The sequence below is a fragment of the Seriola dumerili genome, unplaced genomic scaffold, assembly GCF_002260705.1.
Source record: "Seriola dumerili isolate Sdu_G_001 unplaced genomic scaffold, Sdu_1.0 BDQW01000161.1, whole genome shotgun sequence".
Taxonomy (NCBI): Eukaryota; Metazoa; Chordata; class Actinopteri; order Carangiformes; family Carangidae; genus Seriola; species Seriola dumerili.
Window position 1 is genome coordinate 2,678,317 of NW_019174416.1, and position 23,297 is coordinate 2,701,613.

At 39.6% G+C, this 23,297-nt stretch overlaps 4 protein-coding genes across 6 annotated transcripts; 2 read left to right on the forward strand and 2 right to left on the reverse strand.

Moving 5' to 3' along the window:
- The first annotated feature begins 67 nt into the window (after positions 1-67).
- rnf44 (ring finger protein 44) lies at positions 68-8,646 on the forward strand. Of its 2 annotated transcripts, none has more exons than XM_022751960.1 (10): positions 68-242; positions 719-941; positions 1,178-1,345; positions 1,802-1,975; positions 2,104-2,265; positions 3,429-3,544; positions 3,825-3,912; positions 4,275-4,396; positions 4,479-4,578; positions 4,701-8,646. In XM_022751960.1, the coding sequence occupies exons 1-10, from the start codon at positions 136-138 to the stop codon at positions 4,761-4,763; spliced, it is 1,323 nt and encodes a 440-aa protein (XP_022607681.1). In that variant the 5' UTR covers positions 68-135; the 3' UTR covers positions 4,764-8,646. The 2 variants fall into 2 exon arrangements, with proteins under 2 accessions (XP_022607681.1, XP_022607682.1); XM_022751961.1 differs by having other exon boundaries at positions 1,178-1,297.
- A 238-nt stretch (positions 8,647-8,884) lies between these two features.
- On the reverse strand, positions 8,885-14,383 carry faf2 (Fas associated factor family member 2). Of its 2 annotated transcripts, none has more exons than XM_022752106.1 (11): positions 14,308-14,383; positions 13,309-13,377; positions 12,994-13,128; positions 12,559-12,635; positions 12,339-12,477; positions 12,122-12,207; positions 11,760-11,851; positions 11,281-11,458; positions 10,824-10,995; positions 10,551-10,694; positions 8,885-10,166 (listed from the first exon to the last, which is right to left on the reverse strand). In XM_022752106.1, the coding sequence occupies exons 1-11, from the start codon at positions 14,368-14,370 to the stop codon at positions 9,984-9,986; spliced, it is 1,338 nt and encodes a 445-aa protein (XP_022607827.1). In that variant the 5' UTR covers positions 14,371-14,383; the 3' UTR covers positions 8,885-9,983. The 2 variants fall into 2 exon arrangements, with proteins under 2 accessions (XP_022607827.1, XP_022607829.1); XM_022752108.1 differs by lacking the exon at positions 14,308-14,383 and adding an exon at positions 13,793-13,893.
- Positions 14,384-15,802: 1,419 nt separating this feature from the next.
- Positions 15,803-18,174, reverse strand: pin4 (peptidylprolyl cis/trans isomerase, NIMA-interacting 4). The gene is made up of 4 exons (XM_022751958.1): positions 18,020-18,174; positions 17,729-17,796; positions 16,575-16,694; positions 15,803-16,231 (listed from the first exon to the last, which is right to left on the reverse strand). The coding sequence occupies exons 1-4, from the start codon at positions 18,054-18,056 to the stop codon at positions 16,073-16,075; spliced, it is 384 nt and encodes a 127-aa protein (XP_022607679.1). The 5' UTR covers positions 18,057-18,174; the 3' UTR covers positions 15,803-16,072.
- A 1,066-nt stretch (positions 18,175-19,240) lies between these two features.
- Positions 19,241-21,529, forward strand: LOC111226765 (serine/threonine-protein kinase Nek6-like). Its single transcript, XM_022752075.1, has 2 exons — positions 19,241-20,528; positions 21,315-21,529. The coding sequence occupies exons 1-2, from the start codon at positions 19,394-19,396 to the stop codon at positions 21,527-21,529; spliced, it is 1,350 nt and encodes a 449-aa protein (XP_022607796.1). The 5' UTR covers positions 19,241-19,393.
- Positions 21,530-23,297: the final 1,768 nt, after the last annotated feature.

Sequence of the window (23,297 nt, forward strand, 5' to 3'; positions counted from 1 at the left end):
AATAGCAGTAAATAGGATTTTGTAATTTTGTTTTTTTTTTTTTTTACAGGGTTAAGACAATCAGAGGCAATATACAAGTGCCTCCACTGTACCGTTTCCTTTCCCAGAGTGTGACTCGTCTGCACGACGTCACCAATGCGACCATGGGAAATAGCAGTAAATAGGCTGCCACCAACAGCCCCCTTAAACCCGAGGAGGTTCCTTGGAGAGCCCTGCAACGCGCCAGTGCATCTCAGGAGAAGGTAAAATCTCTGCCCTGTCTTTCCTTAAGTCATTGTTTCTTTTAAAGATAGTTTTATTTATTTTGTTGTATCCAACAATTGAGATTGAGATACTTTCAAAACATACTTTTGTGTGGGACTCTGTACCTTACCCAGCACTCAAAAATATGACACGTTTATCCACAAAATACATAAAATTTCAAAGCAAAAATATTGCTACATTGTGTATCAATAGTATGCTATTAATCAGTGGCACATTGATACAGTTTCATTCATTTTTAGATGGAAAAACATCAATGTTGTGACTCTGATTAATTTGCAGTGTTAAATGATGTTAAATGACGTTTAAATGATTAATGTAGAAAAGCAGAGGTGCACAGAGATTAAGGCAATGAGGGAACAAAATGCTGTCCATTTACCTGAGAAGTTTAGAGGATTTATAGGGATGATGTATTGAAATGTGGCAATCATTCATTTATTTCTATATGATCTTACAGCCCACCAGTCAGACGCCAGTGGGGGAGACGAGACAGACCTGTACTGCACACTTCCCTGGTCCAGGATGAGAACTTCCATCATCTGCTTTTCTCCCAGCATCACCAACAGGTTCCTTTAGATGAGTCCAGACAATACAGCCACACCAGCACACCACCACGCATGCTTCACCCTGCTGCTCACCTGCCCCAGCAGAGCCCCATCATGGTGGATCTACATGACCAGGTAAAAGAACCAGAACAGAAGTTAGAAAAGAAGAAGAAAAGAAGTTATAATATTTATTGAGTATGATTTGCTGTCTTGCCCGACCAGATGTAGTAGTAATATGAAGATTTAATATGAAACATACAGGGTGTGGTGTAGTTGTATATAATGAGTTCTTTCTGGCAGACAGGTTTCTGTTTTAGGCAGATTGTGGAGTCACCCTATCTCCCCTCCCTCCCCACTTTTTTTCTTAAAAGATGCACCAGGGATCAGTTCCAATATCATACACTGTTACGACGGTGACGACCCACGGATTTCCCATCCACACCGGGCAGCCCCTTCCAGGGTGCAACACTCAGCAGCTCCCAGCATGCTCGGTAATGTTCAGCGGACAGCTCTCTCTGCTCTGCTGCCTTCCTCCTCCTGTGAGTTTAAAAAGGAAGAGCCCAAATGTCAGTGGCATCCATGTAGCACATCATACCAGCCATGCAATCTGTCACTGTTCATGACTAACAAATAAGCTGCTGCTGTTACTATGTAGGCTTTGTAATGTAGTCTTGATGTTGGCACAATTATGCCACAAAAATATGATTCTGTTGTACATTTAGTTTGTTATTTGCGAAAACAAAACAGACTTCAGAAAAATAACTAGTGTGGTGTTGTGGAAATACTGTCAGTGCTCTGGTTTTATGTAATGCATCGCCTCTGTTCACTACACGCTTACAACATGCTTTCATTGTAACTGCCTTACTGTGAATATGAGGAGCTCATTTACTTTGGTTAGGTGGAGGCTGCTTCAAAGTGTTGATATAAACATAAATCCTTAAAGAAAATGGACTTACGTAAATGTATGTCCCTTGTGTTTTTTTCTCTCTCTTCAGCTCATACAGGCATGTACCATGCAGCATATGCCAGTGTCTTATCAAGCCTTTCCACCCCTGATCTCCAGCGAACATTTTGTATTGCACCCAACCCCATCTGTACCCCCCCACCAGCCGCCGCACCTTACTCCTTTGAGCCAGTTTGTCCCTTTACAGCCTCAGCACCCACGCATGGTGAGTAGTTAACATTGTACACGTTTATCAGTGAAAAGACAGTACAGTGCATGTAGAATGGAATCACTAGTTTGTTCATTTGCATACATATTTTGAGTCTAATAGCAGCATTTCCTCTATCCTCTCAGCCTCTACAGAGGGTAGAGAATGAAGTTGACCTAAGAGGGGACCAGCACCCATTAGGGACCTTCTCCTACCCTCCCTCTCATCACCCACCAGCGCTGCCTCCTTCTCTGCCCCTGCAGTATCTTCCTCAAGAGCCTCTGCATCAGGAGCTTCCCTTCGGAGTGGTAAGACCACCTCTCAGGCATCTTTGGCCCATTATTTCTCACAGAAATTGACAGTGCACTTAAAACTCTATTTAGCATGGCCTGCCCCTAACCTGTTCATATCAAAACATTCACAGATGGAGGCTGTCCAGTACACGTGGTATCTGCAGGCCTCGACAAGTCTTAAAAATAATTGAATTCAGAGTATTTTACTTTAATATATTAAAAACTTTTAAAGTTGTGATACAAAAATCTTATACCGTTTGTCTTACCAGCCATAGGCAGTAATGTTAGTTGTTAGATGTATCTGACTGTGGGCTGTTGGGAGAAGTTACACACTTGTAAACTAAAAGTGGGATTGCTTAAACAGTGTATTGTGTGCACAGGAGCCTGCTAAATCCTTTTTTTGTTCAATCAGCACCATTAAATCAATAGCAAACAATGTCAAAACTGCTAGCCACAATAGCTAGGATGATCATCATCCCATAATGGGCAAGTGTTTATTTCTAATAAAAACTTCAATGAATTTAAATTAATGTATCATTTTTAATTGGTTATTCCATCCATCCTGTTTTTATCTTGCTTATCCACGTTACATGCGCTGCTGTATTTCTCTCAGTAGAAATTATAACTTGTCAAACACAGATGTAACTAATAACATTAGTTGCTGCATTGCATTGCAGTAGTTGCTTGAATAGATTATTCATCTTGTGCAGGGGAAAGTGTAAATAAATTAAAATAAGTGTTAGGATATATTAATAAAGCTAAAATGTGGCAAGACCTGCTAATTAAAAAGGGTACAATATTACTTTGCTTAACAGTAGCATTAAGTAGTCACATTACTCATTACATTACCTGCTATTCCTCAGCACAGCTCTGTCAAACATGCAGCAACTCCAGAGCTACCACATGTTTCGTCTTCTACTTTTAACAGTCATAGTTTATACTTGGACCTTTAATATACTCACTGAAATTTGTAATTGTAATCCCATACACAACTTGCTACCAAAACAAATGTCACAAAGTATAACATTACTGTATTGCTGCGCTTGTTGTTAAGGGTTTTTTTTTACTAACTTTGCAGTCAGACTATGGAAACTGAAGATACTACATAGATAGAGGTCGTTCACTTTAATCACAGACTTGTAATTTTCATAATTTCATTGATCTGTGTTTCTCCACAGCCATATCCCCACATGTTGCCCCGGCGAGTGAGCGGACAGAGATACCGCTTGCAGCAACCTCTCCCCCCTCCTCCACCTCCCCCATCTTATTACCCAGGCTTCCTCCCTTACTTCCTGTGAGTACCTGTGGTTATTTACTTGAATGTAAAATGCCAAATAATACTAAGTTACTGGCCTCAGTGATCACAGGGTCTACTATTTGTGTCAGAATACTGAAGCTGAGTCGGTGTGCTGTCTTTAGGTTTCTCATCTCAGCTATTCAGAAATTAATGACAAAGTGACAGAAACAGTGATTAACTGTAGTTACCATTTTTTGCTGGTATTTGAAGAACTGGTGCTGCTTATGATCACAGTGAAAGTTTGCTCAGCAGGTTATGTCTCTCTTCCTCTGCTCAGGTCAATGCTTCCTGTGCCTCCAACAGCAGTGGGCCCAGCCATCAGTCTAGACCTGGATGTGGATGATGTGGAGATGGAGAACTATGAGGTTAGTGTGGTGGTGAGAGGAAAACTTAATATACACCAAAGGGTTGGAGTGCTTTTCACTGAGAATGACTAAGTGTCCATTAGTCTAAACTTGGTTTTAAGTTTTTGGAACAGTTAAGGGCACTAGATGTACTATTTGCTAATTGAATATGACCTCTGATTTTGCAGAATTCGTGTAAAAGTGTAGGGATTCACATAAAGTTCTCATTTTTATATCTAGTCAGAAATTGTAAACGCTAGAAATAACACCAGACATCTTATCTAAAGGAAGGTTACCTCTTTCCTTTTTTCATTATTTTATATCTCAAAGGTTAAAGGTGTGATATTCTCTCTCTCTCTCTCTCTCTCTCTCTCTCTCTGTAGGCATTACTGAATCTGGCAGAGAGGCTGGGTGAAGCGAAACCACGAGGACTCACAAAAGCAGATATAGAGCAACTTCCGTCCTACAGATTCAACTCAGAGAATCATCTATCTGAGCAAACGCTGTAAGCCTTTTCCTCAACCACTTATATTCAGTCCATATAAATGCATCTTCATCCAGCTCATTTTTCCCCTTCTTTCTCTCAGGTGTGTTGTGTGCTTTAGTGACTTTGAGTGTAGGCAGCTACTTCGGGTATTACCTTGTAACCACGAATTCCATGCCAAGTGTGTGGATAAATGGTTAAAGGTAAGTTGATGTTAGTTTTAAGACTTAAACCATTAAAATTTTTTCTCATTATTTTGTGTGAGTACTGTAATTTATAGTGGTTGATGTTCTTATACATCATGTTGTTTGCACTTTACTTCCAGACCAATCGCACTTGTCCTATCTGCCGAGCCGATGCCTCGGACGTACACCGGGAGGTGGAGTGAGAACTGTCTCTGAGTGCTGAACTGGAAAGCTGTACACACCAGAGTCTGTCCCAAAGCTGGGGACACCTGCCACCTAACCTGCGTCCTCCAGTAAATATAGCTTACCAACCCACTACTTCTGCCCCCTTCCTAAATAATAAGCAATCCAGGATTGTTTCTGGAGCCTGTTGTACCTCTGCTGTGCTTCATGGTCTGAGTCTCATGAAACCCACTGCCTATTGCAGCCTATAGCCAGAGTTCTGGGATCGCCAGCCAGTTCTTTCTCTGCCCCCTCGTTGCAGATTCCAAAGATTTTCCCTACAATGCATTATTTGCTGCTTTTGTTTACAGGGTTTCATTTTTCTTTAATGGATTTGGTTGTGGTGTTCATGAATAATGCGCGTCCTGCATTGGAAGAGGTGAGTTGGGAGCCTGGAGGATCATAGGCTGGACACCTTGTGCAATTAGCAGAAAAATAATAGGAATACTTCAACATGGGTATCTGTGTTTGGAGGCGACGCCTGACCATCATAGATGCATGTTTGTGTAGGTGTTGGGCAAAGTGACTTGTTAATAATGTATGTTCTGCAATAATGTATTGATAATTTCAACAGTTTTACCCCTTATTTGTTTTAGATTTTGCCAATGCTATTGTGAAAGTGTGACTTGCTGTGGTTAAATGCAGATTCTGTTAAGCCTGAGGTTATGGGACATGCAACTGTGGGGTATCTTCTACCCCAGATAATCCACTCTGGAACACAGATCTGTACAAAAGCAGTCATGGATTAATGGACTGCATCTTTTCGAGGTCATCTGGCATAACTGCACAAGTGCTACATCCACCCTCCACGTCAGCATTGTTCCTCTGGCAAGTGTGTACGCGTGTGTGCATATTGTGTGTGTATGTTTGTCCTGTTCACAGACCCAATGCATTGTGTAACCACTGGATACAGGGCAGCATGCTAGGATTTGCATGAACTGTTGATTCAGACTAGCAATATTTTAATCAAGCATTGCCACCAAAATTATCAAATTTTAAGAAAAAGAAGAGACAAAGAAGCATACTAAAAGAACTGCTTGCTTATTCAGAAAGCGCCATGAGGGAAGACTAGCATGTGGTTCCACCCAGACTGCGTTTAAGGATGGGAGTCCTCGTCTGAAGGCTATGCTGATGCCATAGACCTCTGGAGGCCTGTGCAGAAAGCAATATGTGCAGTGAGTGGCGAGTTTTAAATGAACATTTTCTTGCCCTTTTAGTAAGACTGGGCTTTTTATTTCTTTGTTTGTGAGCCAAATCCAATATACAGATATAGCCTACTGTTCAAGATTTCAGATCTGCCTTCTTATGACCTTGACAAGCACAAACCTATTACTAATCCTGAAAATACTTTGTCATTTCCACTTGTTTTAAAAGTATGCCGTTTTTAAAAAAAAAAAAAAAAAAAGGTTTATTTATTGGTTTTATCTTCTAGAGAAAATACATTGAAGGAAACAGTTGGAGCACTAACAATGTTTGTGTATGGTATGTGTTATATTCTGGTAACTTGGTCAGGTCATTGTCTTAGGCCATGGTAATGGTGTTGTAAAAGAGCAACTGTATGTATAGCTTCAGTGTGAATGCTTTTAGATAAACGTTTGAAGACAGAAGAATGTTGAAAAACCCTTGTAGAAGTCACTGGTGACACTCCATGTTATGCCAGCTGTCTGTATCCCACAGTGATCAAGACGGCCTTCAAATGACACAGAGCTGGAGTGTTCAGTAGTGTAGAAACACTGTTAGACTTCTAGTTCCCTGCTTGTGTTCACACTTAAAAAAACAGGATATATTTGGGGTGGGAGGGAGAAGAGCAACAAATGAACTTTTGCTTTGGATTCACTCTTGTCTCTTAACTGCCCCAGTAAGCACTAACAGGCAGTTGTAACCTTTGCTTTTATGTGTAAAGGGATCTTGCCTTTTTCTTTACTTTTGTTTCTTAAGTGAATGTGAGTCTTTGACGTGTGTGCCACCTTCAAGAGAAAAAAAAGAAGCCATTTAATGAGTTAAACCCACAGCTCTGAGAATTAACCTATGTGTACATATCTATTCGCTGGCATATATTGTAAGTTAAAAAAAATCACTCAGGGCCTCTCGGTATATAAAAAATAAAGGAGAACAGTCCATTTCAAATGGAAAGGATGCCATGAAAAGGGTATATCTGAATTTAGTTTGGTCGTTTTCCTCAGACCATAAATAATTTAATGTAATCAATTATAATATTCTGTTTTGTCTGAAATAGTAGATATTACATCATTTAAAGACAGGCATGCAAGAAAAAAAGATCAGTAAATATGTTATTAATATTCACTGAAAAGAGGCAATGTACACTGCAACTCATTACAAGTGTATTATTCAAACCTGTTTGGTTTTTGTTCTTGTACTCAAACCATATGTTGAGACATGGCGGTTGTGATCCCATTTCTAAATGTGCGGCAGTGCACACTATCCTACCTAATTCACTCCCAAATCTACTTCAGAGGTGTTTTGCATGACTTTTAAAAAAAAAAGTTAAACAAGTGTGTTATAGTGGAGGATATCTCAAAATCTGGTGGGGACCTATTTAATGGTGCACAATATGCATGCTTGTCAACCAGATCCCAACTGATTTTTAGCTCTAGTTGGCTTTGGGTTCTGGGGGTTTGGATCTTAACGCTCAGCTGATAACTGCCATGCATTGTACTGCACACATTTGTAATAGAACTGAATGACTACAAGATTTTATTGCGCTAACTTCATTTTATAGAAAAAAAAAAAAACTGGTCTTGAATCCAGAAATTCTTACATACATTGTGTTACTGTTATTGCCCTAACGACTGAAAACAACATGCTCTGAAACTACTGTAGTTTATCAAAAGCCATAGTGAAAAGGTGCTAGATGTTCTGCTTTTAGGTATGAAAACTCACTTGCGTGAATGCAATAGTTTGTCATGGATCCCATGTATTCTTAAAGCATGTTATACTAATACCCCTAAAACAATGTCAGTGAAAATCAATATAGTTTAAGGGATTATAAAAAAAGAATAAAGTGTTGTCATACTTATTTCAGTGTAGTACTGTACCTGCCTATCAGGCTCTTCCTCTCAGTGTATCAATATCTTAAAATGTATTGTTCACATATAGATACCTTAATTCATGTTGATGTTAGCACTATTATTTTTTGAGTAAATATTTAATTGACAATATCCAGCTACCCTGTTAAATAAAAAGAGAAACTCCCATTAAGGCCTAGGTAATGAGGTAATTTTTAATGACAACTGAGAATAGAGTCTTGTAGTCTTTCTGTTAAGAGTTATTGAATAATCTCACAGCTTGTGTGGTGCAAAAATGTGTTCCAATAAGCAGCTAAAATTTATTTAGGATTTGTGATTGATTGCTCCGTAGATGCCATTTATTGTTTACCAATGATTTTTGCTGTGGTGGGATAGTGGTTTACTGTTCTTACTCTCCCTGGCCTCTAGGGGTCCTTGCCTGAACACCAGACTACCCACCCGCCAACAGAGCCAGGGGCATGTGTTCTGTGTTAGGCAGATATTTTGCTTTGGTACTTGCACATTTACAGTTACCTCATTTTTTCCATGTTTGTATTGGGGGGTGGGTGGGGGAGAAAACGACTAATATATATTATATATAGGAAATGGTTCTTATTAATGTTATAATTTTTCATTCCATTGGAATCATATTGTTTGTAGCATTTAACATAACTAGTTAGTGTATTATATATACATCTGTATACTGTTTGAAATTTTTAAGATTTGTACTTTTTTTAAATGAAAGTTGCTAGTTATGCTTTACCAAGTAGTGCAATCATATTTTTTTTTTTTATTGTTGTGGCTGATCTGAGAGGGTTGTTCACTAATAAATGTATGATGTATACCAATATCACACTTGTTGCATTTGACTTCAAGCTGTTGAAAGGTTAAACACTGCAGTACTTTAAATAATTTTGATACCACTTCTCTAATTTAAACGTCAGTGAAAACAGTTCAGTCTCAAAACTACCTAAAATATTTTTAGTTTCCCATTCAAATCATAGCACAGACAAAAAAAGCTTTTTATCTGATGCATTTTGTCACAACAAGCAAGTCGAACATTCTCGATAAACCCGCGTTTTTAAAATGTTTTTAATTTATAGTTGGAAAATTACATCTTTACATGAGCCCATTTAGATGTTACAGGCAAAACAGGCATCTATGAGTAACCACAGGCACACTATGGGCAGACTTGTACTATACTAGATAAAGCCACAGGTAAAAGCTGTGGCCTCTGTTAAATATTGTCTTTTTAAACTTCATGAGCTTGAGGCAGTCTGCTTTACATAGTAACCAACCTGCATTTGGTCATTTTATGACACAGATGAGTCAAAAAACAAAACAAAAAGAGTCAGGTAAATTTGAAGGTTTTAAATATCTAACTTATGTACAGGGCATGGCTCATTTATAACAGGGTTCCCATATTTCCTTTTTGTCCAAATCCATCAACCTGCTCCCTGAAGTAGTACATTTGCTCTCCACACCACATGGATGAACAATAACAGCAGCACCAAACCAAACTTTGACCACTTCTGTGCTTGTCCCTCACTGTGGAGGAAGCATGTGTAAACTTAAGGCAAAAAGGGTGTTGAATTAGGACAAATGGAGCAAACATCAAGTCTGACAAAAAAAAAAAAATAGGCAAGGCATTCACACCATCATAGAAATCCATACGTCTCCATGCTGCTTTCTGTTTGTATCAGTAGTTATTAATACAACCTGCCTTCCTCAGTTGCCCAGTTATCATGAACTAATTTGGGATATGGTTCTGGTTTTGCACAAAAGCTATGCTACTGTTTCAGTATATATTTCAGTAGATGATTAATCCTTTGCTGCAACAATTACTGGTGAGGAAGGACAAGAATTAACTGGTAACTAGTACAGACAATGGAAAACAAACTTCTTTCTCCACACTGATACAAAGATGAGTTCAAGGATGGACTTCAAGAAATATTTATTTGATAAAATTCAAGACTTTCCAGGCTACTGGGAACCCTGTAAACACAACTGAACAAGGACTGGATGCAAGGTGGTTTTAATTTTTCCAGGTCAGGATTTTATCTCAATGATCCCCTTGTGCATAATGGCCATTTAACAAAAGAAGAAAAGGGACAAAAAAAAGGGAGGGGGGGTCAAGGGAAAATGTGTTTCCATGTAGAGGAGGTATGTCATCTATTAATCGTCCGTAAGGTCCTGAACAAAAAGGACCTCGGAGCGGCTGAGTCCTGCCTCTTTCAGTGTGGGTGGGTTGGGCTGCTCTTCAGTCGGGAGGCAGGGCAAGACTCGGCGAGGGAAGTTTGTGACTATCTGAAACTTCTCTGGGGTTTCTTTCAAAGAGAAAAGGAAGTCGTATATTACCTGTGGAAGAAAAAACAGGCAAGTGGAAGGGCTATTAATTAATTATTAAAGCAATGAGAGCATTCAGTGAAGAGAATGATGGGATCTGAAAAAAAAAAATTTAATTCACATGTAGATCAAGTCTGTATTAGATCAACATACTTCAAATGATGGTTGTCAAACCCTGTGCCATGGACAGCATGCTCTGAATGACTAACATTATCATGGGTGGTGGGGTTTGGCTGGAATAAAAATCTCTTGTTGCTTTGCTGTACATGGTTTGACACCCAGTGATTAAAATTTATTCTAGCTTTGACAAAATTTAATTACATTGTCTAACCTACTGAAAATCTCTGTAAAAGATTAATCAACCAGGTAAACAGTCTTGATAATTGTGGTACTCACCGTCAGAGACTGCCCAAAGAGGAATCGTCTCTCTACTCGTGTATCATTGGGCAGCTTAAACACTATTTTGACACTCTCTGGATCATCTGCAGGCGGCTCTGGAGGAAGACATTCTGACTTCCTCTCCTTCTCCTCCTCGAGTGTCTGGAGTCACACAACAAACAGTGACAACATGAATCAGAAAAAGAATGACTTCTATGTATTAGAAAAATATTAGTTATGGTCTCCATGTGTAAATTGGCATCTACAACATAATTGGAAAATGAGACTCACTCTTCGTCTCCGCTCCTCAGCAAGAGCACTCTGTCGGACCTTCTCCTCCTCTTGCCTGCGCTGCTCCTGTTCCTCCCGTTTCTTTCTGTCCTTCTCCTGGTCGGCACGGAGGGAGGCCAGATAGGCCTCATCTTGCTGCTGCCTTAGCACTTGGGTCTGGTTCCTCTCCTCCCTGACACAAAAATATTATTCTTTACCTTTACCGCAATCTGCTAGTGTACCAGAATAGGTATAGGTAGAATCTATTCTGGTACACTAGCAGATTGTGGCATTTAACACAGGACTGTATTTCAACTGTAACTTTGAGACTGAGAAGGAAATGATTGGTCATCACAGTCATACTTTTGAACTTCAAACAAAACCATGATAACATATAACTTCCAGTTTTTCTTATGTGAAGTGAGATAAAATGTCTGAAAGGAAAGCAATCTATTATGAATTTATTGATTTCTCATACCGTTCAAGGCGCTCTGACATCAGATATGTTTGGTTGGCATCCATGATGAAGGTGAGCTGATTGATGAGGTCCTCTGGCTGAATCAGGCCCTCGAGCCTTCCCACCACAGTCATCTTGCGGTCCTTCAGCATTATCATGGCCAGGAATGGATAGGTGTTCTCCCGCAATGCCTGAGACACTGAAACACACCCAAATATTATACAGTAAAATCTCATTGCTTACACAGTGCTGCAACAACACATTTTATTACTTAAGAGGAAGAGTTCACCCAAGCACACACACACCTAAACACACACACACACACACACAAAACAAACCATATCTCAGTTAGCCCTGTGGTAGCTAGCATGCAAAAAGTTTCGGTTTTACACATGTCCAATTGCTGCTTAACATATTTTTCATGATCACAGTCACCCATGTTACTGATTCACTGATGATTCACAACAAATCATGAGTTAAACAATAATAAATTTGCATACCTCTGTAGCCCTCAGGTTTGCTGGTTGAGCATGCCCAAAAAAGCATTCGTGTGTTGAGGAAAGTTATGACCTCTTCTGTACATAACGTGGAGCTATAAGGTAACAGATCAGTAGCACAAAACAAACAATTTAAAAGACAACATCTTTTTCATGTGCACATGGTTAGAAAATGCCATGGTTATATAAAAATATAAGTATACTATAGTGTATGTGTTTTCATAATAATGTAGCAAAAACCAAGCAGACTTCACTTTGAGTGGAAACAAATTCTAGCAACTGTACTCAACAGACAACAGACAGTATGTAACATATTCTGATGGCTGGCACTCAGGTGGCAAAGGTATAAAAATCAAGTATGATACCGGCAAAACTCGTCAGTGTCTTGATGATCATCCCCATGAAGGTACACTAATAGGTAGCGGAGCTCCCGTTTGGCATCATTCAGCGCCTACATGTGTCATAGTAAACAAAAGCAATAAAGGATGCAGATTACCTTTGTTGAATGACTGAACCTTCTACAGAGAAGAAAATAATGTATGTTTCTAATTGGACATTTGCACTCAATGTCTCTGAATTTACCTGGCTGTATGTTCCCTGGTAAAATACAGGGTGTGCCTGACCATACTTCTCCTCAAAACTATGAATGAAGGACACAACATCTCCGACAGGGTCTGTCACACGACCACGAGGATCTGGCCTGATGAACCGCAGGGCAAACCTTGACGAAGAAGACATTGTAGCTATCAATTACATTCCTCTATACAGCAGCTACAATTTTAAATCAATGTACTTGAATTACCTGAATATGTCCAGGAGTGTGTAATATGTAAATCTGAATGGTAGCATTATCAAGTAGTAACTCCATCCTAGTAATCCCTGAAAGGAAGAACCAATGCAGTTTATAATATGATATATATTATTTTCAGTGTTTTGTGCAATAAAGCAATTAGAAATTAAGAAATCACTTAGAAGAAAAACTCCTTCAGGGACAAGCTTAAAATCAACACAGTCATCTAACTTGTTATGTAATAACAATATCTGAGTGATACCATACCAACATAAACATAGATTAAGAAAGCACAGGTAGAATGTGGCTATGTGTCAAGCATGAACAATAGTTACAAAACATTAGGACTTAACAGGAATCATGTATATTATTTGATGTGGTGAAAATATTCTACATCTATGCAGAGATATCATCCTAAAGTACAGACATGAAAGCCTGCAGACCTACCCTGGGTTGTGGCCTTGACACGATGTAGCTATATACTCTATGGTCTGCTGTATTGACCTGTAATGGTCTGGATGGTGGAGGGTTAAACACACTGGGCACTCCTTCCTGCTCATTAAGTCTGTCTTGTACTGCAGCCTGAAACGCACAGAGTTAAGCCCATCATACTTGAGTCAAGTCCTTCAATAAATTCAAGGAATGGCAACTCAATCAGAGAAAGCCAGCGCATTTCACAGAATCTGTATAGGAATTAAAAAATATAAAAAGAGTCATGAAAATTCTATTGTAAATCCTCCGAGATGCCAAAAACGACTTTACCTCTATGTTCCAATTATGCTGCTCTAATGTTCGACGACATTGGTCCATAGACTCCAACCCAGTTAGGTCCTGTTGAAGAAATAAAGTCAGACTGAAGGCCCTAAGTTGATCAGAAAGGCAGAAAAGTACGTTTATACGTCTATTGTCAGGGCTTCCTCCTGTAGCTCTTATGCTACTGCTCAGCTGTGTCAAGTTGTTCGTGAAAAAAGTTAACAAGAATCATACTAAAAGAAACCGCCTCGGTTGTCAATAGAGTAAGAATTACATTATCATTATAGTTGATTAACTACAGTTTAGTTACACAGCTACCTAACGTCAACATAAACAGAGAAAAGATCGTTTACCCCCAAGCAGGCTGACGTTAAGGGATAGCTAGCTTTCCAAAATATCAAGATAACATTTAAGCGGCTAGCTTTTCAGTTGTAGACTAAGACTATACAACAGGCTGTAAATTAAAGGGCGAGGAAAGCTGTATCAGTCTTACTGTCATAAAACTAAGCGATACGACTTGATTTCGCATAGCTACAAACAGTTGTGTCGCTGAGAAACTTCAGTGACAGCTCGATCATGACTGCTGTGCTAATTCGCAAGTGTTTAAGGGAGCGTCAGTAGAAACCAACGTTAGCCAAGTTGACGTGAAGTCAAAAATTACATCGAAAACGCAGCATGAGTGATGATGATTAACAAGGCTGGACTGGGTATATGCCTGTGAGAGAAATATAACAATCATTAAGCTATGAAAGTCCACCCATGGCCCTTAAAGTGAGCTAACTTGTTAGCTTAGCTAATGTTAGCTAGCTTTGCTAACGTTAGCTATGACTCCAGTTGACGGGTAACATTAGGGGGCTGGGGGTAACGTTACCGAAGTTGACTGTGCAAAAAGCGCTTCAACACGCACGGTTTCTCATTTTTACAATGAGTCAGTATCAACGACAACGTAAAAGAATATGAGGTTTCAAATGGACACATGTTAATGTTGTATTAAGGCTGTCCCCTGACCTGAAACTGGAGGAGTTTTTCGGTCTGCGCCTGGGATAATTCTGGCTCCTCTGGCGCCGCCATCTTACCTCGCCAATCATCTAGCAAGGCGTAACAACGTCCACTGCCTTTTCCCGGTGCGGGCCGTGCTGCTACAAATCTTCGGGCTACCGCCGCCTAGCTGTCTGGATGTCACCACGCCAGTGCCTTAAAATACTGCACATCTGTTTCTTAGACCAAATGAAAGAGATACTGAGAAAATTATCATCAGATTAGCTGATAATGCAGAGAATAATTGGTTGCAAACCTGCTCAGTGACACTACTTTATTTGTTACATCTTTCATTGTTAAATGTTTAGGGTCATTGTCCTGTTGAGCTCCAGCAGGTGGACAGCCACCCTTACATTATCCTGTAAGATACCTTGATGAACTTGGGAATTCATTTTCCTCTCTATGATGGTGTGCTTTCCAAGCTCAGAGGCTGCAAAGCAGCCCCAAATCATGATGCTCCCTCCACCAAACTTCACCTCTGGGATGATGTTTTCATGTTGGTGTGCAGTGACCATCATACCTAGCGCTGCATGTTCTTCCCAAACAGTTCAACCTTAGTTTTATCAGTCCACAAAACATTTTCCCAGTAGTGTGGAGTCAACGTGCTCTTTGGTAAACTTTAGGGGTGCAGTGATGATGCTTTTAGAGAGCAGCAGCTTCCTCCTGCTCTATGCAACCATGCACCATGACTGTGTATTGTAGACTAATGAACAGAGATGTTATCAAGCTCCAATGCTTCATTCAAGCCTGCAGCTGTTAATCCTATGTTCTTTGTTTTATTACTGATCATTCTACATTGTGCTTTCTGAGTAATCTCAGCTAAGCCATCACTTCTAGAGAGACTGTCTACAGAACTAAATCGTCCCCATTTATGGACAGTTTGTCTAACTGTGGACTGATGAAAGTCTAAACTCTATATGATGACTTTGTAACCCTTTCAGCTTCATGCAAATCAACAATTCTTAACTGTAGTCTTCTGAGATGTTTTTTGTGAGGCATAGTTCACAATAGCAAATGTTTCTAGTCAACAGCAAACTCAAAATGTTTAAGTGTTTTTTTTAAGTCAAAGTTGCATGAACCTACACCTTCAATCTGGTGTCATTGATCCAACTCCAGGTTTGATAAGTTTTTCCAGCCTACACTGTGAATCTCATCAATATGGACAAGAACAGTACAATGATTTGTGTGTTATTCGTTAAAACAGACTGTGTTTCTTCATAATTATAACTTGAATGAAGATCTGGCCATATTTTAAGACAAAATTATTCATAAATGGAGGTAATTCCAAAGAGTTCAATTACTTTGTCTTGCCACTGAATAATGAGATATCACTGTAATGGTAACATGTCCCTTTCTAAAAGACTTTAAAGCAGAAGTTAGTCAGAGTGAGGCCAACACTTCCTCCACCAACTCTTACTCTGTCACTCTTTAGTACACAGACAAATAAACCTTACACATCTTGTGCTACATAGGTGAAAATTAATTTATTTGGCCATTTGTGGTTTTACTTACACAGAACTTATCAAACTGAAAAGGAAAAACCAGGTGATTATGTGAATGTAAAAATTAAGCTGGTTGAATTGTCACTGTGGTAGTGTATGTATAACAAAGACAAACCGAGAGTATTTCACACAAGAATCATTTCCTTTTCGTGTTCTTAACCTCTTAGCCTTTCAAAAAGAAGTGAAATTAGGAAATCAGTTTCACAATATAGCAAATGCTGAGCCATCCAATGTCACTTTTTCCCTTCCACCATAATGATGTGGTACCCAAACTTGGTCTTGACAGGAGGGTCTGTGTATACAGGTTTATCCATGGAACTGATAGGTAGGGCAAATGCTGCATCCTGGAAAGGTCCAACCATCGATCCCCGAGTCATCCACCCCAGATCACCCTGTGATCAACATAACAGTCATGAAGAAAATGTCACAATATGCACCAAGAGAAAGTGACTCAACATGAGCAACATTGGCTCAACTGTACAGAAATTACCCTTAAATCCCATTAAAGTTTTCCACTGGCTGAGAATACACAAGTGTTGTCATGAGATGCAGGTGTGAATAAGCAGGAACAATAACACATTTCTGTCAGTAATTATTCAGTCTGGAATTCATCACCTTGAGGACTCATTGCGAGGTTTAGGCCTGCGTATCCCCATTACTTCACATATCTATGTATGTATATGTAGACTACATATCAAATCTACCTCCCATATCTATATGAGAACATGTTCTTACTCCTTGTCTAGCTTTGTCTTCACTGTATTGTGACGCTACTTCACTGAAACGGACTCCAGCCTTCAGTTTCTCCATTGCCTCCATGCATTTGCCATGTTTTTCACAGAGGATGTGCCGAACCTGGGAAACACAGACCATGAAAGCACAGTTAGACTTCCAGGAATAAACAATGGATAATATCACTGTAGATTAGTTTAGCAATTATACACTCTTTATACACTTATTAGGAACCTGCTTATTCATGAAATCATCCAATCATGCAATCATGTGCCAGCAGAGCAATGCATAAAATCATGCAGATCCAGGAGCTTCAATTAATGTTCACATCAAGCATCAGAATGGGAAAAATAATGTGAGCTCAGTGACTTTGACTATGTCATGATTGTTGGTGCCAGACAGGCTTGTTTGAGTATAACTACTGATCTCCTAGGATTTACACACAAAACAGTCTCTAGAGTTTACACAGAATGGTGTGAAAAACAAAAAACATTCAGTAAGCAGCAGTTATGTGGATGGAAATGCCTTGTTGATAAAGCTGGTTGGAGCTGACAGACAGGCTTACAGTAACTCACATAACCACTCTTTACAACTGTGGTGAGCAGAAAAACATCTCAGAATGCACATTATGTTGAACCTTGAGATGGATGAGTTGTAACAACAGAAGACCACGTCGGCCTGTCAGCCAAGAAGAGAAATCTGAGGCTGCAGTGGGCACAGGCTCGCTTAAACGGGACAGATGAAGACTGGAAAAACTTAGCCTGGTCTGATGAATCTGGATTTCTGCTGAGGCACAAATGGACCCAGTGTGCCTTGTGTCAACAGTCCAGGCTAGTGGTGGTGTAACAATGTGGGAAATGTTTTCTTGGCACACTTTAGGCCCTTTCAATCAATCATGCTTTGAATGTCACAGCATATCAGAGTGTTGTTGCTTTTAATGGCCTTCCCAGTCACTAGATCTGAATCCTGAAGAACACCTTTGTGATGTGGTAGTGAGAGATTGTCAGCATGAATGTGCAGCTGACAAACCTGCTGAAACGATGTGATGTATGAGGAGAGGGCGAGGGCACTCATCGTTTAGTCAAATTTCTACTGTTGTATGACACTTGACCGCTGCAATGCGACTGTGGATAAAAATGTAAACATGAATATATTACCTTCACAGCGGTGCCTCCTTTAGGTGCTTTTTCTTTCTTATCGGCGTCTGCACTTCCTGAAGCAGCTCCTACACAGCACCCACATTTAGCACCATGAAAACACAACAACAGCAGCATACAATAATGTTAAAACAAACAGCACTGCACGACTTAGCGATTATCATTGGATACATCATACCATAGAAACATGTAAGCTACTGCAGTTGTGTGCTACAGCCAAGTAAATATGGATGACTTTAAGCTATAAATACGCAACACATGACAAACAGTACTTAGCTAATGGCCACTGACCTTTACCACCCTTGCCACCTTTACCTTTTGGTGGCATTTTAGAATAAAGTATACGGAAATTCGGAGAATAATGAAAGGAAAACTACTAGCATGCGCTCATGCTCTGTTAAGATCAACATGCGCAGTAACCTGCGCCGAGACGCGAAAGGACTCTTCTTCCTTAGCCAGTTATTGGTAGACTGCAGCTAGATAATATCTATACCGCCACCTAGTGTTGTATCAGAAATTGCATTTTATATTTACCTACGCCAAGGAGGTTTTTGTTTGTTTGTTTGTTTTTTCTCTGAAGTCTGGTGTGTGTTGTTTGACATTGATAAACATTGCAGTTAATAAAAGGGCATTTTCCAACCCTTTGTTCCACTATGTTTTGTTGTTTTATGTTTCTTTAAAAAATAAAGCATCAAAAAAGGCATTTTTTTCATTTGTCGTCCCTGTAGTAGTCACTTTAACCATTAAAAAGAACTGTTTCTGAAATAGAAGATAATTATCCAGGTCTGTTGTAGTGGGGGAAAAAGTGAAACTAAGTTACCTGGGTCCCAACAAGGGAAGGGCCCACACAAAGCCTGAAATTAAAACAACAAAATCTTTACATAATTTGCACAATAAGCCTATTAGCCTACTTTTGGTTGAATAAATAGTCTGACAGACTATTTCTTGTATCTAAATAATATAACTTCTTTTAAAAAGTAAAAACAAGCTATCAATACAAGACATAAAACTCATGAGGAAAGCAGCTGATACAAAATTTCTTGTGGACACAGCTTTGTAGCAGTATTTCAAAATGGTTTAATATTGGTATGCAGTGGTATGTAATATTAAAATATTTATCTTGCTGATAAACCCTCTTCAGTCTGAGAAACACCTACAGAAAGTGAGTCAGCTGCAGGCTAATCATCACCATCTTCTCATGTCACAAAGATGAGCTCTGAAAGGTGTTGAATCATTTCAAAGTCATTTCCAGCACTTTACACAAGGAGACTTGCAATAATAACACCAAGTAGTAAGTACAAGTGCAAATCGGTCACAACAGGTTTTTGCGCAATCCTGCTGAAAAATAAATCGACACACACGCACGCACGCACGCACGCACGCACACACAGTGTTTTTTATTAACCAAAAAAACAACAAACTTTGAAACAGATTGAACAACTGAAAATAAGTATTTAGTAACACAAGTAAAGTACAGTCTGAACTCTGGTAGTCCTCCTAATTTCACGGCGTCAGTGCAAGGTGGTTACCATGGCGACGACATTGCACACAAACGGAGCATGTGGCGTGTATAGACAGCTGTCTTGTGTTGTTTAGTGACCCCAGTCTTACCTCGATACTGTGCTTTCTAGTTCTTGAAAACGACGTTGTTCGTCGGAAAAGTACATGGAAAAGTACGACAAGGTGCTGTGTTTGGGTCGGGGAGGAGCAGCAGACGTGTTCCTGATGAGGCATGTGGAGCGGAAGAGCCTGCACGCTGTGAAGCGGGTGAAGGTGGAGGACACACGGGCAGCAAAAACACACAGAGCTGTTCTCCAAGAGGCTGACATCATCAGGAGGCTGGAGCACCCTCACATAGTGACATGTAGCGATGCCTTTGTGAACCCTGATGACGGATTTATTTACATTGTGATGAACTATTGTGATGGTGGGACGTTGGATGACAAAGTGAAACAGAGGGAACCAGGGGAGTTTTTCACAGAGGATACTGTGATGGGATGGTTTGTGCAGGTGACTGTGGCTGTGAATTATATACACACGGCTAAAATACTACACAGGGACATCAAAACTTCAAATGTACTGCTAACAAAGCAAGGTGTGGTAAAGTTAGGGGACTTTGGGATATCCAAAGTAATGACTAACACAGCTGATATGGCCTCCACATGTGTTGGGACACCCAGCTACCTAAGTCCTGAGCTTTGCCAGGATGTCCCATACAGCTCCAAGTCTGACATCTGGGCTCTTGGCTGTCTGCTTTATGAGATCTGTGCTCTCAGACCTCCGTTTGCCGCCACAAACCTCCTGAGTCTGTTGTACAAGATCACCAAAGGAGAGTATGATCCCGTGCCTAACACATACTCGGACAACATCTCCTCTTCGATAAAGAGGATGCTCTGCCTCAACCCAGAAGACAGGCCAAGTGCTGCCTGTATACTGAGCAGTGCCTATATGCAGGATCACCTCGAGAATGTCACACACACACAGACTGACTGTGGTCCTGTGACTGAATCTAAAGGGGAGAGCTGTGACATTAATATAGAAGCAAACAATACAGACATTGACACCACACTTGAGCCACATGATCTCAGTCAATCCAACTTAAGGGAAGAGAAACACTCTGTGGAGGGCAGTCTCAGCGATGAGGAGGAGGATGATTGTGATGCTCTGTGTGTTGGAGGACAAATCCACTGTGACTGCCACTATCCTGAGGACTTTGATGAGGATGAAAGTTTGTCCTCTCTAGAGGAACACAGTGAACACTCTGGGTCTCCGATGAGGAGTGATTCTGCAGCGCACACTGGTAATGTAGAGCTGGGAACATAAAAGGAAACATCTTAAAAGTGGTTTAAGAGGCACTGAGATCTTTACTTTAAGTGAAAGTACCAGTGCCATTAACTAAAAGTCAAAATTCTACTAAAAGTATCAAAAGTAAAAGTACTCACTCTGCAGAAAAATGGCCCCTGTCACTGTTATTTTATTATATATTACATTATTATATTATTATTTCTAACACATCAATATGTAAGTATCACTTTGCTGTTGTAGCTTGTCAAAGTGGTGCTAGTTAAAACTACTTTACACACAGTTAGGTAGTTTTTAGTTTAGTGGTTCCCAAGCCTGGGTCGGACCCCTCCAAAGGGTCACATGATAAACCTGGGAGGTCGTGAGATGATACACAAAGTTCTTATATGCAAAACTGTTTTTTATTTTTAGGACTTTTTCCCTAATCTTAGCTTGTTTGTGAAATATTGGATAATTTTATCTCTTTGAGCCTTGAAATGAAACTGGGACTGTGGGTCAGACAAAACAAGCAATTTGAAGCTCTAATTCTGATGCATTGGGACACCAGTCCTCTGGTCTAATAAGGTTTTATTAAAAATATCCTTATTTTGTCCTCTTAGTCTGATTTTGATTCATAGTTTCTACAAAACAAAAAAATTAAACACATATTAATCAATGCAAAAATATAAAATCTTCTAAATATAGAAGTTGTTTTATGATCAAAACAAAAGCCTTCAATCCTGGTATAAACTTTTCTTAGGTACGACTGTGGCAAATCACTCAACAGCTTATTTCTCTCTTACAGTATTTCCAGAAGTTCTTGACATTTCAGAACAAGTTGACTATCCAGATGACTTTGAGGAAGATGAGGAGAGGGAAGACGATGAGGATAAAGCAGACTTAGTCCACTCTCCTGCTCTTCAGCAGCCACATGATGATGAGGGCCTGGAGGAGGAGTTTCAGCTCTGTGATGCTGGAGGATTGACCATTACACTGAAAGCATTGAAGGAAAAGGGCTAAAAATACTTTTACAGCCTCAAAAACTGTACATCGCATGTGACCTCTGGAGTTGGAACTGTAAAACACTTGTCAAGTGCCTGTTTGTTAAGTGTTCATGTGCATTTGATGTTACAAAGGAATATGTTTGAACCTACTGCCTCAGTTGGAGAAAAAACTGGAAGCAGACCATTTGGGAGCTTCCTGTCTTACTGTGCATTTACTATACACCATGAGACATTGTGAAATTATTATAATAAAAATAGCACCCGTAAAGATTGGATATGACATCATGACTTTCAAAAATGATAGAAAAGCTCCACTAGAGGGTTCAACTGTTTAAATTGGATTCACAGCTTTCTTCATATCGATTATATATGCTTTATAATGTATGTATTCTCGCAGTTTCCTGAGTTTCAGGCTGAGCTGTCACTCAACATTGTTGCTATACATTTACATTTTTATCTCTTGCTCAGAATGAGATAAAGGCTAAATACGCATGCAGTTATGTGTTCAAAGGAAGTATGTGGTATATCCAGCTGTCCACAAAGATATTAGATAACACACCATAAATTCAAATATAATAAAATAAAAATGAAGATAAAAACCTATAATAAGAAGCATGTTGAGAAACTGAAATAAAAATGGAAATCAGACTTTAAACTATAAGTAATCTACCTACGGCAAAACAGGTGTGTCTAAAAGCAACAAAATAAAATAAATCTGACACTTTTGTTTGTTTTGGCCTGAGATGCTGCATTTTTGTGTCTTGTGGATTGTAGGTATTGTGTTGTTCATGTATTTTATTGATGCAAGAAACCATCACTGCGCCAAAACCCAAGAATCTGGAGATTTTTTTTTTTAGGTTCTTGCAAGAATCTGGATCATATGTGAAGATTTTTCGATATGACATCTTACAATGCATGGATTGGAGCATGTCCAGTCCAGATTCCATCATATATGGAGTCATAGTTTGAAATATCTGGGCAACTACATCTCCGGAAGACTTAAAGAAAAATGTATCATTATTGCAGATCTGCGAAGCCCTGTTATATCTCTCTGTATGTTATGTTCAAACAGATTATTAGAGATGTGATGATGAGTAAGTGACATTCGATGGCTGGAAAAACTCAATTCAGCAAAGTGGGAATATTTAAAAAATTTTCATGTTTAAATTTTGCCCTAATCACAATCACACAATTACAACGCAGTACAACCCGACCTGCTGGCTACTGGGGGTTAACAGCCTTGCTCAAGGGCACCTCAGTTGTACTTACGTTCTCCCTCCAGATTCCGCCTGCTGGTCTGGACCGGGAACCTTACAATCCTAAGCCGGATGCTCTCGTTTCTCCCTGCATTTGAGCAGATACCACAGTCCAGTCATGTGGAACAAACGACAAAATTAACATCACTAACACAAAAGGGTTTCACTCATTTGTTTTTTTTCTGAAAACATGATCATTTTTGCCCATGTTCAAAGGGAAATAGTGATCTGTCACTGTGGCTGCTAGAAAACTCCTCCACTGTGCTAACTAACTATGAGATAAACTGAACAAACAAACCGAACTTAGCACAATGTAGCTTCTGCCTCCCTTTGCCCATAAAAGAAACAGTATTGTGTGTTATCACTTATGTAATATAGTTTTAATTTTTTGTTTTAATTCTATTGTGCTCCCTCTCTTTATTAGTACAGAATCCTTCATTTGAAGCTCTTATCCTTAAAAATAACCTTGTAACGACATTATGGTGAATAGAAAATGTTTGCCTTTGCAGCACAAACGCACTCAGACTA

What these genes read in the sequence shown, in the direction of transcription:
- rnf44 (XM_022751960.1), top strand. Translation starts at nt 136, where the DNA reads ATGCGACCATGGGAAATAGCAGTAAATAGGCTGCCACCAACAGCCCCC. An exon ending in TCTGCTGCCTTCCTCCTCCT is followed by an intron (nt 1,346 to 1,801) that starts GTGAGTTTAAAA and finishes CTCTCTCTTCAG; the next exon opens with CTCATACAGGCATGTACCAT. An exon ending in AGCCTCAGCACCCACGCATG is followed by an intron (nt 1,976 to 2,103) that starts GTGAGTAGTTAA and finishes CTATCCTCTCAG; the next exon opens with CCTCTACAGAGGGTAGAGAA.
- faf2 (XM_022752106.1), bottom strand. Translation starts at nt 14,370, where the DNA reads ATGGCGGCGCCAGAGGAGCCAGAATTATCCCAGGCGCAGACCGAAAAA. An exon ending in ACACTCCTGGACATATTCAG is followed by an intron (nt 12,478 to 12,558) that starts GTAATTCAAGTA and finishes TTCTTCGTCAAG; the next exon opens with GTTTGCCCTGCGGTTCATCA. An exon ending in GACACTGACGAGTTTTGCCG is followed by an intron (nt 11,852 to 12,121) that starts GTATCATACTTG and finishes GTTACCTTATAG; the next exon opens with CTCCACGTTATGTACAGAAG.
- pin4 (XM_022751958.1), bottom strand. Translation starts at nt 18,056, where the DNA reads ATGCCACCAAAAGGTAAAGGTGGCAAGGGTGGTAAAG. An exon ending in AGGTGGCAAGGGTGGTAAAG is followed by an intron (nt 17,797 to 18,019) that starts GTCAGTGGCCAT and finishes GGTGCTGTGTAG; the next exon opens with GAGCTGCTTCAGGAAGTGCA. An exon ending in AAGGAGGCACCGCTGTGAAG is followed by an intron (nt 16,695 to 17,728) that starts GTAATATATTCA and finishes TGTGTTTCCCAG; the next exon opens with GTTCGGCACATCCTCTGTGA.
- LOC111226765 (XM_022752075.1), top strand. Translation starts at nt 19,394, where the DNA reads ATGGAAAAGTACGACAAGGTGCTGTGTTTGGGTCGGGGAGGAGCAGCA. An exon ending in TGATTCTGCAGCGCACACTG is followed by an intron (nt 20,529 to 21,314) that starts GTAATGTAGAGC and finishes TCTCTCTTACAG; the next exon opens with TATTTCCAGAAGTTCTTGAC.